Source organism: Lytechinus variegatus, chromosome 17 (genome assembly GCF_018143015.1).
Source record: "Lytechinus variegatus isolate NC3 chromosome 17, Lvar_3.0, whole genome shotgun sequence".
NCBI lineage: Eukaryota > Metazoa > Echinodermata > Echinoidea > Temnopleuroida > Toxopneustidae > Lytechinus > Lytechinus variegatus.
The window spans coordinates 30743538-30764370 of record NC_054756.1 but is presented as its reverse complement, the minus strand read 5'-3'; the positions used below and the strand labels follow the sequence as shown (position 1 = coordinate 30764370).

Sequence of the window (20833 nt, the reverse complement as noted above, 5' to 3'; positions counted from 1 at the left end):
ATTAATCCTGGAGCAATTGTCGTAGAAGCAAATATTGTGTAACCAAATGTTTGTTTAGCTAATGGTTTGATTGCACTTTGATATTACTTTCTTTCTCCTTGTCATATTTCAGTCAAGTTTTGGAGGTGATGGCAGCATCAAGAGGAGAGGATATCAATGAGCTTGCTGATATTATGTTTGAGAACACAGAAAATATGTTCTTCTGTAGGTGATGATTTCTCTACAGCGACATCATTCTCTTGATCCCTTGTGTATAAACTGATATTGAACTGTTCTTTACATTCATCTCTCTCAGTAATCTGTCATTTGATCTCATGACAAATGCTCCTCTACTAATTTCTCTGAAGATAAAAGGGAAGGGTTAGAGTTGCAATCAGGTTTTTTGTTTGAAATCATTTCAGGATTAGAATTAAGATAAGGTTTGAGGTAGGGGTTTATGTTTGACTTAATGTGTGCATTTTCAGTTGGAGTTGTTGGGGAGTAAATATCAAGAAGTCCAATCTTAGAGACTAATTTATTTATAATTAAGTGTGAGCCAACTCTAGTTTGAGTTGAGCTGCCTTTCCTTTGCATTGTCAGATCGACATGGGATGTTTAGATAGTGACAACTATTATTTGATTTGTTGTTTTTTATTTGTGACGTTATAAGTGAACAGCTTCCCATGTTATCATGAATTTGAAAAAATAAAAGAAATGCAAATTTCAGTATATTAAATCATTTCACAACATATTGGGCAGCAGCTCGCACAGTGCATATGTCACAAATCTAAAACTTGAATTCTAAAGACTTCTTTAATCTTTGATGGATTTTTCTCTTATCATTTTGGGGGTATTTTAACGTAAGGGCGAGCTTTTCATGAGGGTAAACTTCCCCTTTAAAGGTCCCAAAACATACAATTCATGTTATCTTCAGTTAATGTGTACATCATATAATTTCAATATTTTTTTCCACTTTTCTTGCATGTTCCTGCAGTATACTAAGCCCCGCCCCACTAAAATCCACTCTGTTTTTTTTTGCCTCTTGTGATGTCACAGGAGGCAGTAATAAGCATCACAATACACAATGCTATGCAACTTGCCATAACTATGCACCATTGCTAATAATCACAAGTCTTCAGACAACACTAGGGCCTATATAGCTACCATTCAAACTGTCATTTAGTTACTGCTTGTGAAGTGGTATTGTATGAAGACTTGTAATTGTTAGCAATGGTACATAGTTATGGTAAGTTGCATTGCTTTGTGTATCAATTGGTATGCTTATTTTTGCCTCCTGTGACATCATAAGAGACAAAAAAAATGATCTCATTGATTTTAAGGATGCCGGGTGTAATATACAAAAGAAAAATGAAATTAAAAGTATTGAAATTATATGATGTACATTAAAACCCATCAGGACATGAAAGTAAAGACTCATACAATAACAGAACGTATTCTGTATTTCACAAATATAAAGAAATATACAATCACAAATATTTGCATTATCAGAAGAGTAAGCTGAATGGAAAAAAAATAAACTTGTTTAATTTCTTTCTGTGAATTGTCCAATCTTACAATACATATATCATACATGAATCCAGTCCAACATAATGTTACAATTATGTACAGGTAGCAATATCATAGAATGTGAAAATGGATTACAAACTAGCAAATATTCTTTTTCAGTCGGTAAACTGCCTCAAAAAAAATCAGAAGTGAAATACAGGAAATTAATATACTTGTACCGGTAATTGTTTAACATCTACACATGAAATGATCACAATAAATTCCTCTGTTTTCCATTTTCTAAAATGAAAGTTTGTGTTCTGAACATCAAATTTTATATTTTTAAGTGACATGTAAAAACATAAGGCAATTGAGAATAGTGAATATCTAAGAAAAACCAGTATATATTATACACTGTGGAATAGAAAAAGCTTGTCAATGACATTGCTAAAATAAATTATTGGCTGACTTTGCTCTCATGATTTATGTGGTATTTTTTGTAATTCAAAATGTCTAGCCACATATAAACTTTGTGCTTTCCATATTCTGTGAATTCCATGATTTTTTTTCAAACTGGCAACTCTGACCCTTTACCAAAATTTGTTAATCATGAAATGCATCTAGACCAAGTGTAAAGACAATATCAAAGAGCCCCCACTGTCAAACAATAGTAATAAAGGTAATTCTATTAAGACATACTTTCTTCCTTTGCTGTTGTATTTCTTTATTTACAGGTGTCCTGACCTATGACACAATTTTTAAGAAAATCAGGTGAAAATGGGACAAAAAAAAACTTGTCTCTTGAAAATGGAAAGAAAAAGTTATGTGAAGGCCTTATGAACTGATTTTGGTGTCTTTATATTCAAAATGCGAAAATGTCCTTTAAAGAAATGGTTCTTTAATATGACCCTTCTATAGCCCACCTTTCTCAAAAAATGAACAAAAGTGAGAGATAGGGGGAAGGAAGAGAAAGTGGTGGGGGGGGGGTAGAATAATGGAAGCAAGAGTGGAAATAGCAAGGTAATACTCGTCTATAAATGTGTACAAAAGATTGAACGATCAAACTAAACCTTTAACTTGTGAATGTCATAATATGTATAATCCTGAAAAATACCAATTCTTTGTACCCATTTAACCCTAAAAAGACTGGGGGGGGGCTGATTCAGCCCCCCTCGACATTTTTCGTGATAAATCCGCCGCGCAAAATTTTTTGACCGCGTCGCTCGCTGACTTTTTACTTTCAAGTCTCGCGCAACTTTTGAGGCCAAAATTGTGACCCCCGGGTACGCGATTCGGAAATTACGCAACATTTCGTAAGTGCATGCAGACCAAAAATTACTCAAAAACGTGAATTTGTGTACAAATCCAATGCAAATAGTGTTTTTAGCTAAAATTCATAAATGTATCATTATTTTTCCTTTTACTGCTAAAAATCAATTAATTTTATCTTTTTTATGGTCCAAATAAAGTCCCCGACAATTTCCATTGAAAAAACAATAAAAAACAAAAAGTCGAAAAACAAAGAAATACATAAGAAATTTAGAAAACAATAGAATACATAAGAAAATAAATGTGATGTTGAAACTTTTTAAAAATAAATTTGATCAGATGCCTATCTAGAGTATGTGAAACAAAAATTAGCATTTCAGGGGCATTATTTTATTAATTAGAGCAAACTTATGATTTTACGCATAAATTAGCATAATTAATGAAACATGAGATTTTTTGCAGAATTTGATGTTATTGTTTCTTAGATAATGCTATGGGTAACGCGTGTGCCAATTTTCGTCGCGATCGCGCTATCGACGGCCGAGATCATAAGGGGGGGCTGAATCAGCCCCCCCCCCAGTCTTCTTAGGCGTCGAAATAGCCCAGTCTATTTAGGGTTAATGTGCAGATATGTAGACATAACAAAATATCTATAAGCAACAATATGGCTTCACTTGGTCTACTTCCTGAAGCTTTGTTTTTGAGTAATGACATGAATTCCATAAACTGAACCTGCAAGTAATAGAGTGCTTTTATGTATATCAGTAATACCCTGGCTAAGCCTTGCTGATCATGTGATGCATTTCATACAATAACTACATAGTAAACGTGAATCTAACATTACCTGAATACACCGGTACCATCATACACTAGTTCCAGTGAGTGTTTGAATGAAACTAGCTGTATAGGATACATATCAAAGACTACATAAAGACAAAATTATATTGAAAGGATATCCAAGAAAACCACAAAGATGTTAACATTTCCCAAATATAGACACATTATATGACAAAAGAAAAAATAAGTGAACTTGTAACAAGGATTTTTTTCTCACAAGACGTCAAACCTGCATTGAATTACGCATTACATTGATTACAAGATGGCAAGCCATTAAAGCACCAAACTCTCTTCGCTTCTTCATACAAAGCACAGAATAAATACATTGGAATCTCTTATAGTGCAATGTTGGACATTTTCTAAATCATAATTCATAGAATCTTAAAGATAAACTTAATGGACTTTAACAATTATATTAGAGATAAATGTAAATCAATATCAATTTGGATAAGAATATTTCCAGATGAAACTTGATGATTGGATTGGTGTTTCATCTGGGATCCTGGGTCTACGTCTTGCTGTAAAAAAATGATCAAATATTAGATAACAGTTAATATGCTTTAAAAAATGATACGATATGAAACCCCTAAACTAACATTAATTTCCTTAGAATGTTTTCGGCAAATAACCAAAATAGTAATTTGGTCTTCAAAGAGTATAAAAATATGAAAATTAGCTTATCTGAAAGAATAATTCTTCATACTGTCAAATCTTAAAGAAGTATATTAAAAAAGACGAGATACAAAAGTTTCTTTGACATCACTTTTTTCCAGATCATAATTGCTTTGGAAAAGATCCAACATGGAGCTCAAATTTTCAATGCTTGTTTTGCCAAGTTCTCAGAAATTACACAGTTTCTTTAAGAGTCCTTTAGCACTTATTTTTCATTCATACATAGACATTTGGGTAGTCATTTGATTAAATTCCGTACAAACTTATTTTGAAATCATTACCACAACTGGCATTTATCTTTAAACTTTGGTGTGATTATCATAATAGCACCCATCAAGTCAGAATTCACCTCAGAATGATCCAGTTCGTAGTTCCGCATGATCAGAGGAAGATCATTGGTACTAAAGTATATATAAAATACCAAATTTGGTGTCTTGATTATTCATAAATCTTTTGAATTTTCATTCACATTTAAAAAAAAAACAGCGATGCCTCCACAAACGACTGGTATTTCACACTTTGCTAAGTTCATTGTACAACATGCCCTATCATGCATTCAAAGTAGAAGTGCAAAAAATGCCGTCATATAGTGTTCATTGGCAAAAAGAAGCTGCTGAAAACTGCTTATCTAAATAAAGAGCCAATGGAGTAAATTAGAGAGTCAAAAGGGGCCTAAGCTTTCGATCCTAGCAGAATCTTCTTCGGAGGCAAAATGACAAACAAAGTGGAACAACCATAATATAGACCACAGACATTCAACAGCAACACTAGAAACAAGGAGACAAAAGGGGCATTAGTGAGAAGAGATGACCAATCAGGTTAATGAAGGGGATGAAAGAAAAGGAGTAGGCAGACACAAAGGGACGTTAGCGTAAGTAAGCCCAAAGAAAGACCTCAAGCCAAGAGGGATTAAGATATGAGGCAGGCAACATCAAGCAGGATCTGGAACATAACAGTGATAGAGGGTATGAGGAAGAGATGAATAACAAGAGAATTAGTGAGAGGTGGGTCAAACAGGTAACAAAGAAAGGCATAATAAACTGGTGCATAAGAGTGCACTCTTATGCATCAGTTTATTATGCCTGATTTATCATTAACCTGATTGGTCATCTCTTCTCACTAATGTCCCTTTTGTCTCCTTGTTTCTAGTGTTGCTGTTGAATGTCTGTGGTCTGTATTATGGTTGTTCCACTTTATGTTTGTCATTTTGCCTCCGAAGAAGATTCTGCTAGGATCGAAAGCTTAGGCCCCTTTTGACTCTCTAATATAGTGTTCATTGACGTGATATTATAATCACCTGATCTATTCAATTTCTATATCTTGCTCTGAAATCTTCCTATCATAATGAAAACTAGCACATCACTGATGTGGAGCTCATCCGGCATCTCGCAGCACAATTTAACACAATTTTAATTTCAGCCCAGTTGGCACTGTAGTGAATTATATTGGTGACATAAATTGAGGATATAGAACTGAAATTGATGAAGAAATGACATAGAAGCATTTTTTGTGATCTATGAATAAATTTCATATGAATTAAGTATTAATTATTATCTAGTCAATATTTCTAAACTTTGTGTAGAATCTTGGTGAACCTAATGTAGCTCTCAGATGGAACAAAAATAACCAAAATCAATCAACAAATAAGTAAGCAATTTTTGCGAGTTTTGAAAATATATGAATATATAGCAGATTCAATGAGTTTCAAAATTCTATGTTTAAATTTTGTATCACCACCTCGAGCTATCATATAAAGGAAACAAAAATGAAATTGATTAACAAATGAAGAAGAAAAAACATTTTTTGTGATTTATGAATAAATTTTGCATAAATTAGAATAAATAATTTTCCACACAAAATTTCAAAATTTTGTGTACAAGTTTGGTGAACCTCATGCAGCTCTACCAGATGGAAGAAAAAAAATCAAAATCTGTCAACAAAGAAGAGGAATTTTCTGTGATTTATGAATACATTTCGCATAAATTAGCATCAATAATTTTCTACTGAAAATTTTCAAAATTCTGTGTTGAAGTTTGGTGGGCCTCATGAAGTTCTACCGGATGGAAGAAAAAATATCAAAATCTGTCAACAAATAAAGAAGAGGCATTTTCTATGATTTCTGAATAAATTTCGCATAAATTAGCATAAAAAATTGTTATAGTCAAAATTTCAAAATTCTGTGTACAAGATTGGTGAACCTCATGAAGGTCTACCAGATGGAAGCAAAAAATTCAAAATCGGTCAACAAATGAAGCATTTTATGTGAATTTTTAAAAATATGCATAAATTAATTTCGCATAAATTAGCATAAAAATTGTTCTGGTCAAAATTTCAAAATTCTGTGCAGAAGATTGATGAACCTCATGAAGCTCTACCAGATGGAAGCAAAAAATTCAAAATCGGTCAACAAATGAAGAAGTATTTTATGTGAATTTTTAAAAATATGCATAAATTAGCATAAAAATTGTTCTGGTCAAAATTCTGTGTAGAAGTTTGGTGAACCTCATGAAGCTCTACCAGATGGAAGCAAAAAATCAAAATTGGTCAACAAATAAAGAAGTAGCATTTTTTTGCGCATAAATTAGTATATTTAATGAATTTCAAAATTCTGTGTAGAAGTTTTGAATGCCCCACCTAGTGCTATCATATAAGGCAAACAGAATTGAAATCGGACTTGAAATGGCGAGGTAGTAGCATTTTGAAATTGTGGACGGACGGCAGACGACGGACGCCACGCAACGGCATAAGCTCATCTTGCCCTTCGGGCCGGATGAGCTAAAAATTAAAGGTCATTTGACCAAAATTGTCCAAGAAGTAATTACAAACTGGTCTATACAGTCATACCTGAACATTGTTTTTATCATGATCCATGTTTGGTCCAGGACTGGATACATGGCTTCCCAGACCAAGGCCATGTAGACAATAGTCACATCCCAGGCTTGTTGCATGTATGGCGCTACAACAATCCAACCAGCAATAGCGTAGTCAGATACTACTTCCCATAATATTGTCAACCAAACCATCAAAAGCTGAAGGATCTCAACAGTCTGTGCCAGAAACTGATTGGTGAAGGAATCAGTAATTGTTCATTTAATTCAATTCATTATATATGAAATTTCCATAATCCAGAAAATGATTGTTTTGAATAATGCATGAAGAAAAATTATGAATCTCCCTTTAAAAATTGTCTTCATTTCTTATACAGTAATTTTTTATGATAATAAAGATGGTGATGAAAATATTTTTGATGATGGAAATGATAGGTATGAAACTGATGATGAAGATGATTATTATAGCTTCTTGAGCACCTAACAAGGTGGACATGTGCGCAATATAAATACCCTGTATTATTATTATGAATATAACAATCCTGGTGTTGATGGTGGTGATGACGATGGTGATGATGATGTCATGGTGAAGATGGTGATGATGACGGTGATGATGATGTCATGGTGAAGATGGTGATGATGATGCTGCTGAATACAATGAAGCAAAGACCATAATGATGATGTAATAAGTAACTCACCCAGTCCAACCAGATGGGAGCATTCTCTGCAATCCATTCTTTGAATGGCGTAACCATGGTAACAAACCAAGCCCATATATCATATATTTTTTCCAAAGCGAGAGTAAGGTAAGGTCCACAGAGTTCCTTTATCTTGGCATAGTAGATTGGTGTGTTTACATGCAGCCATCTAATACAAAAACAATCCAGTGTGAAGTCTGCGTATACTCATATCTACATTCAAAGTTGTCAAAAAATTATAAAAAAACATAATGCCTAATGGTCTACTATTTACTATAGAAGATACATATATAAAATGACTTGATGCTCCAATGTATGTTACATAGTAGATCAGTTCCCTGTCATGGATCTGTGATGACAATGTTTTTGAGGGATGTTGGTAAGCATGTATATTTGTATATTGACTGGCCTTAAGGGGAACATCAAATATGTCGCTCGCAACAGAATCATATTGGCCAGTCTTGAGACGAGGGAAATATTGTTCTTTTAAGGGCAACATACTTGATGTTTCCCGAAAGAAGAGCCAGTTAATATTATTTTTACCCAAGGCTGTATAATGTCTAATTCAAGCCTGTGTAGTGTCTAATTCAAGCTATTATTTGGAACAATTTGTATGTCCGCGCTGTGCATTATCTACAATGCGCTCTTTCATAAACTGGTTCCAGCCAGATTTCTCAAATACTGAAATTAACTATCAAAATCTGCTCCTACTGTGCAAGTGCACTAGCAGAAATATGGCCAATATTGCCCTCTGTTTTTGTACAGGATTCCTATGGGCAAACGCCAGGGAGGGCAAAATGGCAAATGTTTACCTCGTTGGTCTCGGATTGAAAGTAGCGAGCAAAATAGGATATTTATCAATCTGCTATAATGCCTCTTATAGGTAATAATACTCTATAATTTTTTTGTAGCAATGGCACTTTTGTTCCCTTTTTTTCTGGTCAATCTCAACTGTAAAGAGAACATTTATGAGGGAAAACCTGACTTACCCCATCACGTTTGTTGAAAAGAGAGAGATTTTGGCCCAAGCATGTTTGGTAACAGCAAGAAGTCCTGATTTCTGAAGGAATGTCTCCGTCCTTGAACCTTGCAATACAAGAGAAAAATAACATCTTGGTATGAGATACAATATAAAGGAATAACAAAAATTATTTCATAAGACACTCTGTAAAATCAAGGCCAATTGCCATCACATCATGGTAGCTCTATATGAAGTCTGGTTTATTTACATAAATTCAACCGTGCAAAATCATGAAATCTGACCACACTGAAGATTGCAAACACAGAATGCACATGTTTCATTTTTGCCTGGAAAAAGACCAGACATTTGGGTGGAAGACCAGGCATGTTTTAACAAATTTTCAGCAATAGCACACTTTCTTAACTCTTAATGTGTTCACCTGTAAACCCCCCGTGTGTTGCATTATTTTAGCAGTGATCCCCTCTACGCAGTATAATACACTCTGTTATTCAGAGTGCCATAATTTTTTATCTGATCATTTTGAAAGAAAATGTGTAGCAAACTTGTAGAGTGTTTCCTGGGCTTTCTTATCATATATAAATTTATTGGATGAATTATGGAAAAATGTATAGTAAATTACATTTTCTAAATGCTTTCTCCTAATACTTCCAACAAAATTTAGCCCCCTTGTACTTTGGTTCTTGTGTTAGTGGCATGATTTTTATTTATCCACTTTGACTGTTCATTACATAAGCTTTGTATTGATACCAAAATCATGATAATCTGATAAAAATAGCCCATATATAGTGGAAAATAAAAGAGAGTAAATTTTTGCCTGGTCAAGGTACTGTACTCCATTGAAAGGGTCTCATTCACATTCATGCCATGAGTCACAGACTCCTAACAATAAACCTGGCCATGGTACTGTTTTTGGGGAGGGTTTTATTGATTTCCTCCTCTCCTTTTTCAATGAACTTCCTGACTGTGACCAGGATGTATTGATTTTTTGGGAAAACTCAGAGATTCTGTCATTTGTAAACTGCGATAATCCATCAAACGCTAAACTAATGTCGCACGCGCGATCGATCGGTACACATGTACGGTACACACAAACGCCAGGCTATACATTGTAGCTAGGCACACTCAGGGGCATGCAATTGTTCGAAAAACAATGGGACAGGGGACGTCTATGGGAAATGTGTGGTTGTGCAAAAATGCGAACGAAACACGCCTACGGATGTGCAATAATACGAACGTAACGCATGAAGAGTTAAACAAGTGGAATGATTCTGGTATTCTCACCTGTATAAAATAATTCAATATAGCAGCAGTGCTGCCTTTGAAAACAGCTAATGAATAATTATTCACACAAGAAAACACTAATATGATAATAAAATATGTCCATTGTCCCAAAATGACATTTGACCATGATCGTGTGACCCAAGACATGTGCAAAATAATCATTCACACTTGATTGCCCTGAGCTAGATCCATAATCTTTCTAAGTTATGATGCCAATTTAACACATACTCCCAGCACGGCCAGAGTTCATTGACCTTTGAATGGCCTTGGCCATGTTCCTTAAACGCGCACAGGGTATTCAGGGATACAATGCTGCTCTTACACGTATGTCCAAGTTTCATGAACTAGATCCATAAACTCACATAAAGTTACATGTATGATGACAATCCACAAATACCCACAACATTACCAAAGTTTGTTGACTTCAAATGACCTTTACCCTTGGTCATGTGACCTGAAACTCACACAGGAAGTTCAAGGATACTTGATTGCTCTTATGTCCACATTTCATGCACTAGATCCATAAAATTTCAATGTTATGATGACCCCACATAACCCCAACATGGCCAAAGCTGGTTGACCATAAGTGAACTTTGACCTTAATCATGTGACCTGAAACTCATGCAGGATCTTGAGTGATACACTATTACCCTTATGTCTAAGTTTATAAACTAGGTCCATATACTTTCTCAGATATGATGACAAATAAAAACTTAACCTTGGTTAATATTTCAATGTTGATGACGCCGCCATCGGGAAAGCGGCGCCAACAGTCTCGCTCTGCTATGCAGGCGAGACAAAATATGATTTGGTATTTATTTTTCAATCACACTTTGGTAGTCTCTTTATTTCATTCTTTTCCAACTCATTTTAGATTTACTAGTTACTACATCAATGTCTCTTAGCACTGAAACCATTGCTGGTAAATAGATCCAAGACTAAGAATGTCATGATGGAAAGAAAGACTATATCAATGTCTCTTACCACTGAAACCATTGCTGGTAAATAGATCTAAGACTAAGAATGTCATGATGGAAAGAAAGACTACATCAATGTCTCTTACCACTGAAACCATTGCTGGTAAATAGATCTAAGACTAAGAATGTCATGATGGAAAGAAAGACTACATCAATGTCTCTTACCACTGAAACCATTGCTGGTAAATAGATCCAGGACTAAGAATGTCATGATGGAAAGAAAGACTACATCAATGTGTCTTACCACTGAAACCATTGCTGGTAAATAGATCTAAGACTAAGAATGTCATGATGGAAAGAAAGACTACATCAATGTCTCTTACCACTGAAACCATTGCTGGTAAATAGATCCAGGACTAAGAATGTCATGATGGAAAGAAAGACTACATCAATGTCTCTAACCACTGAAACCATTGCTGGTTATGAAAATACCATGATTTTCTTATTTACGAGATAACTGGATATACCCATTTGATTTGCTAGTTCATTACGATGAACCTGCGTGCCGAATATAGAGTACACAACTTTTCCTGCGCGCGCGCTGCATCTCCCTACCAACGCACTATCCCAAGATTGTCGTGCAATTTGGCGTCCATTTCCTCTCATGAGCCTGCGGGCAAGACATGTTGTCACACAAGGCGAGGGGTAGGAGGGAGGGTTCAAATGGGTATATCCAGTTATCTCGTAAATAAGAAAATCATGGTAAGTATTTTCATAATTTACATCAATAACTGGGATATACCCATTTGATTTGCTAGACCAACACGGATTCAACGTGAAGGGAGGCATGTCTAGACTAAGAAGTGCATAAAAATAGGGAGATGAAGACACAAAGGCCGTTGCCTTACGGACAGGGGAGGCGATAAAGCCTCATGTGAAGAAGTCCTTAAGAGCAAGGAGTGAAGGAAAGAGGGGCGTCAATAGGCGGACCTCGAGAAGTCGTGAACGACGATTCCAAGAAAGAGCCCAAGAAGAATGATACTAAGTATCATGGGCCCTCGGCCTAGTGTCAGGAGAACAACATCACCAGCTGACTAGAGCGTAAAATTCGGAATTTGTTGAAAATTTCAACAAGAATCGTGATCGGAAAACTGAAGCTTTAAGGCTCAGTAAGTGATCAATCGAACAATCTGAGAAGGCGAGAGATCTCAGAAGCCTCCGCGTGGGAGAAAGCGCCCAGAATTCGATATCTGTCTCAAATGCGTGAGGGCAGAACATCTGCAGAATTCTGATAGAGAGCTGTGGCAGAAAGTTACTAGCGGTCCGAAGGGGACTAGGAACGACGGAGAGTAGGGATTTAAGAAGAAAACCACTCGTAAGGCAGTCAAGGGTCGAGAAAGCGACTGAGTGCCATCCTTTTAATAAGAAATGCCGCGGACCTGCTGCCTATGTAGAATAAAGCAGTCTGGTTAAATAGCTCAACCGGGCGTGTCAGAGAAACAGCGCGGTACACATCACGACAAAAGTGTGATAGACCGAGTGATCGAGAGAGAACTCAGGATCCCCTTTCTCCCGTACTGATTGAAGCACCCATCTGAGGGTGCAGTGCCCGCGGTGGAAGAGGTGGCTTGGCTCAAGCCACCATTGCCGAGAGAGCCCGTGAGGCTAGGCTGCGATGGATGACCGCCGGGCGGGAGAATCCCTAGCAGCAGCAAGTGTACGCCAGAGGGAGCTGGCGAAAGTCTCTGTCATGATCCTACGTGAAGGCGACAATCAAGAGATGTTCTAACGAACAGACATCGCCAGATATGATACCTCAACAGTTACGTTCCCAACGGAATCGAATGAGGTAGCAACGGCCCTGTCCTATCAAGTTAGGGATGGAAACTGGCTAAGAGTGTCGATGTCCTCGCTTGAAGAAACAAGCGAAGGAGGAGGGAGACTTGAGGAAAATAATCACAAAAATTTCCATCAGTCTGCGGTGAGAACCAGTTGTTTATGAAAACAGCCACAAGGCCTGGTCTCTCAGGTGATCGTAAGAGCAAGCACCGCCGGCGCCGGTTGCGGCAGCGTGGAACAGTCCGATATCGGAGAATAAGGAGTTCCAAAAAGCTGCGGGGGGCGGCAAAAATGACGCCCTAAGCAGTGGGGGATGAGCATCTAAGTTTCTAAAAGAAGAACTCCAGTGAAGTAAATCACTTACATGGAGAGACTCATCCACAGTCGGCCCGAGAAAAGCGGGTCGTAGTGATTGTGGTAAGGTAGGCATAAGCATACATGCATCCACGGTTACATCATCCTCGGTCGTGCGGTGACCATGGCCACATGCATTGCATGGAGGGAGGATGAAAGCAGCATGCGAGGCGACTCGAGTGTGCCGAGTGAAAAAGCTTCTAAATAAGAAGACAGTTCGACAAATGGGCACGGTAAGACATCCACCGTAGACCACTCCACACAAGGAGGAAACGGCGGAGACGCCCGCAAGCTTGACCCACATAGAGGGCAGTCTATAAGATAGACTGTTAGAGCTCGACCGATGGTCTGGAGGCGTACAGTTTGGTGTAAACTCGCCGACCCGGTACGGTGGGTGTGCCCAGAAAGTAGGCATAGAATGCCGACAGAGAAGTCTGGGGCTTTAAACAAGCTTGAACGCACGTACATAGCCAATAATCTCATGAGATGTACGGCGGTTTCTTTCCTCCGAGATGATGCTTACCCGACCGGGAAGGACTCGGGGAACAGCTGTGAATGTCAACAGGAGGGAAATCTAGCATATGAAAAGCTGATTCCCTCCAGGTATTCGGTGCGGGTGCTTTCGGCGGTGTCCAGCTGGACGACCGGTGATGGCAGCTCGGGTAGGGCTCGAACGAGCCGCCCGAATACGAGACAATAGGTTAACATAACCATAATGCACCGGGTGGTGAAGGGTAGCGATTACTAAGCACAGGAGAACTTTTAATCGCCGTGACATTCAGATCCGATATACATACTCATAAGTTCGGAGAGCTATGAGGTAGTGAGACATACCGCTGAGCGGTAATGGTGCTCATATCGGAGTCGCCTTCTCTTCAGCGGCGATCGCTGGAGGACGGGTGTCTGTACTAGCCCTGACACTGGCCTTGCAAGGGTAGGAGCTAAGTAAGACAGGGCACCCTTACTTTCGAATAGAAAGTGAGGTTCAGGCCAGAAACCGACGGTCCCGTCGCCTGGGCGGACGGTCCGCGGACGTGATAGGTTGCCCCCTCAAAGCAGCCAAAAATTCTCACGAGAGAAGTGCGGCATGCGGTATGTAAGAGAATCTTACCTCCAATCTACGGGCCCGCTTAGGGGGTAGAATGGAGAGAGTTACCGCTGAAGGAGTCGTCGCCGTACGTGGGCTTGACGTAGAGGGCGAATTCGGGAGTACCTGCATAAAAGGGGGAATACCCATGCAGGTAACTCGCCGATGGCTCCCCGGAGTGCGGGTTGGCGAGAGAAGTCTCAATCCGCTCAATACCCGACGCCGGCAATAAGACCGCGGCGGTCTTATAATGACGGAGAACACGAGGATAAGAACCCGTAATGCTCGGGGACGCATAGATGCAGCCTGAACGGATGCAACGTCCAGCCGTCGGTCACCGAGAGCTTGCCGACATATTGATGCTTGAAAGCTGTATGTCGGAAGCACCTGCATAGAAACGGGGGTCACCGTGTAGGTGAACAGCGTTTCAATAAATGCCCGGTGTGAGAGGACAGGTGATTGCTTGAGCCGCACAGTGCTTAGCAAGGCGGCTGAAGCTGATATGAAGCGTGGGTGAATTACCCGCACTGCTCATGGGAGTATGTGCGACGCCTGACCCACAAATATCGGGAGTCTGGTGACATAATGGAGGGCGATGCCCGTATGTCGATAACACCTGTGTATTAGCGGGGATTTCCCTTGCAGGTGCGTGAGCCGGCGAATCATGAAATCGCCGGTGACTCTCCGAGGTGCAAGATGGCGAATGTCTGCTTAACCTGCCCGGTGCTCGACACGGCGGTTTTAGCTGACAGGGAGCATGAGGATAAAGATCCGTGATGCTCGAGGGCATTCTGTTGTAACATGAAGTTACGACGCCTGGCCATCGGCACAAGAATCAGAAAGAAAGGTCTGCCCGCAAAGTGGGATTAGCGACCTAGACTTTCTTCTTGTTCTTCCTCTTCTGTGCGGCCCCCGCCGGGGGGCAGAAGAGGGAACAATCATCGGGAGTCTGGCGACATAGTGGCGGGCGACGCCCGTATGTCGATAGCACCTGTGTATTAGCGGGGATTTCCCTTGCAGGTGCGTGGGCCGGCGAATCATATTGCCGGTGACTCTCCGAGGTGCGAGACGGCGACTGTCTGCTTGACCTGCCTGGTGCTCGACACGGCGGTTTTAGCTGACAGAGAGCATTAGAATGAAGATCCGTGGTGCTCGAGGGCGTTCTGTTGTAACATGAAGTTACGACGCCTGGCCGTCGGCACAAGAATCAGAAGGGAAGGTCTGCCCGCACAGCGGGGTTAGCGACCTAGAATTTCTTCTTCTTCTTCCTCTTCTATGCGGCCCCCGCCGGGGGGCAGAAGAGGGTATAATGATCAGGAGTCTGGTGACATAATGGCGGGCGACGCCCGTATGTCGATAGCACCTGTGTATTAGCGGGAATTTCCCTTGCAGGTGCGTGAGCCGGCGAAACATGATATTGCCGGTGACTCTCCGAGGTGTGTTGGATGGCCGGTGTCTGCTTGATCCGCTCGGTTGGTAGTACCGTCGGCTGAAGCAGGCAAGCCTGGGGGTAAAAACCCGCAGTGCTGGAGGGCACTCTAGATTAGCTTGAGAAGCTGAGAGGCCTGGCCATCAAAAGAATCAGAGGACAGACCGCCCGACGGAGCGGGGCTTACGTCTGTGGTTCTCTTCTTCTTTTCTTCTTCTTCGGTTGCTCCGGCGCCGGAGCGGAAGAAGGGACAAGAGGCTGGGCTGCGCCTGTCTTCCTCTCCTTAGCTCTCCCACAGGGAGAGCCAGCCGAGGACCAGACGCTGGACCAGAGGCTGGACCAGAGACTGGACTGCGCCTGTCTTCCTCTCCTTAGCTCTCCCACGGGGAGAGCTAGCCGAGCGAGAGGAGGCGTCGGCTGAATCTGACAGCGTCAGATTGAATTGAGAGTCCGACACGGTCGGACTCAGGTGCCTCTTCCGACTAGGGGCTGGTAGCCCTTTGCCGACGCTCCCTAGAGGGGTCTTACACGGCATCGAGCCTAGTCTTTGCCGGGTGGAGAGACCCGTGCTCTCCCCCCGGACTTTAGGTGACCCGATGGCCGGTGGGTCTGACAGCCCTAGAGGAGTCGCCGTTTTCTGTACTAGTGCGACGCTCCCCAATAAGGTTCAGGTTCCGGGACGGAAGCCTTGGCCATCACCGTGCGGGCACGTGGTCGCAAATCCACGGTTCCACCCTTATTAAGCGGGGCACGTGAACGCGCGTCCACGGTTCCACCCCTTTGAGAGCCCACGGGGCTCTGACTCTGTTCTCGCTATCTATACTACCTGTGGTGGGGGATAAGACCCCGGTGTCGGGCCCCGAAACAGCAGTCGCCTGAGGCTCTTCAGAAAGAGAGTCCGAAAGGCTCATTATTGCCGTAGGGTGATCTAGTAGTAAGATAAAAAAAAAAAACAGAGAAGCAAAGGGGGTAGGGGGGGTAACAAACCCCAACCCAGAAGACAAGGACCTCAAAAAGCGGACTTTTGAGAGTCAAAAATTTAATTCACGACGAGTCGTATAAACGAAGAAGTCAGTGAATAAAAAGAATTAAAAGAATTAAAAAGGAGCGAAGACAACGCCCGAGCAGGAAGGCGCGGAGCTATGGGGCGGAGAGGTGAAGACAACCCGCCTGTGAGAAACGTATCTTTAAAAAACAAACTCACGAAGAGGGACAAGAAACGTTAAAATAATATCACGGAAGCTCCGCGCGACGTGATAATCCTATAACAATCTTAGAAGAGAGAAAATAAGATTGAAATAAGGGAAGAATTGCACAATAAAATATCCAAACGGAATACAGAAATGCAATTTTGAGAGTGTACTTAGCTTGCGACTGCACTCGACCGCAGGCGAAAGTAAAAGAGGAAATGGACGCCAAATTGCGCGACAATCTTGGGATAGTGCGTTGGTAAGGAGATGCAGCGCGCGCGCAGGAAAAGTTGTGTACTCTATATTCGGCACGCAGGTTCATCGTAATGAACTAGCAAATCAAATGGGTATATCCCAGTTATTGATGTAAATAAATAGATCTAAGACTAAGAATGTCATGATGGAAAGAAATCTACATCAATGTGTCTAAACACTGAAACCATTGCTGGTAAATAGATCTAAGACTAAGAATGTCATGATGGAAAGAAAGACTACATCAATGTCTCTTACCACTGAAACCATTGCTGGTAAATAGATCTAAGACTAAGAATGTCATGATGGAAAGAAAGACTACATCAATGTCTCTTACCACTGAAACCATTGCTGGTAAATAGATCTAAGACTAAGAATGTCATGATGGAAAGAAAGACTACATCAATGTCTCTTACCACTGAAACCATTGCTGGTAAATAGATCCAGGACTAAGAATGTCATGATGGAAAGAAAGACTACATCAATGTGTCTTACCACTGAAACCATTGCTGGTAAATAGATCCAGGACTAAGAATGTCATGATGGAAAGAAAGACTACATCAATGTGTCTTACCACTGAAACCATTGCTGTTAAATAGATCCAAGACTAAGAATGTCATGATGGAAAGAAAGTCTACATCAATGTCTCTTACCACTGAAACCATTGCTGGTAAATAGATCCAAGACTAAGAATGTCATGATGGAAAGAAAGACTACATCAATGTGTCTTACCACTGAAACCATTGCTGGTAAATAGATCCAGGACTAAGAATGTCATGATGGAAAGAAAGTCTACATCAATGTCTCTTACCACTGAAACCATTGCTGGTAAATAGATCCAAGACTAAGAATGTCATGATGGAAAGAAAGTCTACATCAATGTGTCTTACCACTGAAACCATTGCTGGTAAATAGATCCAAGACTAAGAATGTCATGATGGAAAGAAAGTCTACATCAATGTGTCTTACCACTGAAACCATTGCTGGTAAATAGATCCAAGACTAAGAATGTCATGATGGAAAGAAAGTCTACATCAATGTGTCTTACCACTGAAACCATTGCTGGTAAATAGATCCAGGACTAAGAATGTCATGATGGAAAGAAAGTCTACATCAATGTGTCTTACCACTGAAACCATTGCTGGTAAATAGATCCAGGACTAAAAATGTCATGATGGAAAGAAAGACTACATCAATGTGTCTAACCACTGAAACCATTGCTGGTAAATAGATCCAAGACTAAGAATGTCATGATGGAAAGAAAGACTACATCAATGTCTCTTACCACTGAAACCATTGCTGGTAAATAGATCCAAGACTAAGAATGTCATGATGGAAAGAAAGACAACAGAGATCATCGTCTTCCATGGCATCCGGAAACTGCTCATTTTCTCCAATAATTCCTGTACAATGAGAAATGTGATATCAATTATGACATTCAACCATGCGCATGCATTTTCATGTTAACAAACTACAGGTAACTCTGCCTTTTAAATATCAAATCTTTTGGGATCGCAGAAATCTGTTTTGAGAATTTTTTTCTTGAAAAGGTATAAAATACAAAGCTTGCATAATGTGCTCAAAAACATTGCTTTCCAATACATCCAGATGTAAGAATGTCAAAATAGAAATATTTGACTCCTGGAAGGTCGATCTAGGCATTTTTACTTGTATCTCTTATGGCCTCTACATTCTAGACATTATAAAAGATAGTTTTGTCATTACGCAATTCTTGAAAAAAGCTATAAGTACAAAGGATCACAACTTTTTCAACTGTATTTTACCCTCACTAGAATATTTGGAACAATATGTATTTATAATAGTATAGCCAATATACACTTCAGTTTACATGTAGTTGAATCCTCACCTCACAAGCTGCCTTGCATTGTTCAATATGAATACGTCTAATACTGGCCTGAGTTAAAGAAAGCTGTTCCTCATTGGTTACACTGAATGCACGTACAGTCTCCTGTAAGAGCTTCTTAGGAAGCTGGTTAATAGTAAACATGACATATAGTAAACTATTGCACTCTAACATGCTTGAGAAGAGATTGATTGTGAGCAGTCTATGTGTATTTCTAATTGTGAAGCTGAATGCTTGGATATCCCTCCACAAAAATCTAAGAAACTGGTCAGTAGCAAAATTAAATGGTATACCATTAATACATATCATCAAATGCATTAAAAATTACAAGCACGATCTACCTTCAAAACAGTTCTAACACTTTACAAAGGTAACAAGTATGGATTAATTTTCAGATCCAAGCAAATGTATTATGTTTTGTAAGATAAGTGATGTAGATGCTTGTTATTTGATTGACCATTTTGATAAACGACAAACATCACACTCCAACAATGTAAATATATGACTCCCAAGAAATGATTACAGAACAGAAAAGTCGCTAGAGTCGATCATTGGCTATGGTACAAATTTCCATCATAGTTTAGGACATCACTACTAATGACCATCTATAAGTGTCATTTGTATATATTGTAAGCATCCCATAAAGCCTTGGTCATAACGTACAAAACATTGGGCATATAATTGAGTCCATATAATTAGGACCACTCCTAAATTTGTCAGTAATATCAAGAGGTGTTAAGGAAAGACAGGTTTTTGTTTTGATGAGTCTTGTTGCATATTCTTCTTCGGCAATGACCTTTATACTAACCATAAATTAGAGTTCGACAATCAATTTAAATATTTGAAATCTAATTTCTTTGATTGTATCAAAGCTAAGTGCATAGATTTACGGTGGCCGTCACATGGCAGAACAATATTGTGAGTGGTGATTCAGAAGTTACTGTTGGAGCACAAGGGGATGGTAGAGGACCTCAGCCAGCCAATAACAAATAAGTTCTCAGAGGATCGCTGCCAGCCACTGAAGAATCACATAGAGTCACACAGACCTCATATCTCACATTATAAACAAGAACATGCACCCAACCGGCACTATCTGCCTTCAGATCTATCTGTTTGAGAAATGCACATACAATTTTGGGACAAGAAAAAAAAATGGAAGGTTTTTTTCATATGTACATACATATGTAAGTATGTATGTATGCACTGTATATTATCTGCAGATAGATAACTCTCTGAACATTTCTTTTACATAGCCTGTGAATGACTTTTGTCAAAGAAGCCACATTCATGACAATGCATATCTGAAATTAGAAGATTACAAGTGTGCCACATCCAAAGGGAGGGCCCTTTGGTCATATAACACCCAAAAAAGCCCGGCCTATTTATGGTTAAACTAGTAATTGCGATTAAAAAAACAAGTTAAATGTCATAAAAACGAAAGATGATTTCAATGACATTCTAATAAACAAAATTAAATTAAACTCTGGAAAATTTTTCTTTTGAAGAAAGACAAAAGGTGTAACTTCAAATTAATTTTTTCTAATGGTGCATTTTGCAGATACATTGTTTTGCCATGTAACGGCCGAGGTGCCCTCATACCTCACTTACCTTAACTTGATCCCAGACTTTGATGATATGATTCATCAAGACGCTAGACTGTTTCATATGACTATCATACATCTGACGCCACTCACTGAAACAATGCTGATCATGACACAGACAATATACAAGGCACTCAAGTAGCTGGTAACAAAACAAACAAATATATAGAGATGAGTTAAAGATAAATTCCAGTTCTGCTAACGATCTCAAAATTACTTTTTTACAGAATCTAACATAATGACCACCC

General features: G+C 39.6%; 2 protein-coding genes across 5 annotated transcripts in view; one reads left to right on the top strand and one right to left on the bottom strand.

Moving 5' to 3' along the window:
- Positions 1-2361, top strand: part of LOC121430957 (putative deoxyribonuclease TATDN1) — a 40646-nt gene extending 38285 nt beyond the window's left edge. For all 4 annotated transcript variants that reach the window (XM_041628394.1, XM_041628393.1, XM_041628395.1 and 1 more), the window contains one exon: positions 113-2361. In XM_041628394.1, the coding sequence (XP_041484328.1) occupies positions 113-212 (100 nt within the window). In that variant the 3' untranslated portion in view covers positions 213-2361. The remainder of the gene's footprint in view (positions 1-112) is intronic.
- A 1450-nt stretch (positions 2362-3811) lies between these two features.
- Positions 3812-20833, bottom strand: part of LOC121430958 (transmembrane protein 214-A-like) — a 39049-nt gene continuing 22027 nt past the window's right edge. The window contains exons 11-17 of the mRNA XM_041628397.1: positions 20593-20727; positions 18988-19110; positions 18406-18523; positions 8779-8875; positions 7790-7958; positions 7108-7322; positions 3812-4109 (exon numbers count right to left, since the gene is read on the bottom strand). Coding sequence (XP_041484331.1) covers positions 4100-4109; positions 7108-7322; positions 7790-7958; positions 8779-8875; positions 18406-18523; positions 18988-19110; positions 20593-20727 — 867 coding nt within the window. The 3' untranslated portion in view covers positions 3812-4099. The remainder of the gene's footprint in view (positions 4110-7107; positions 7323-7789; positions 7959-8778; positions 8876-18405; positions 18524-18987; positions 19111-20592; positions 20728-20833) is intronic.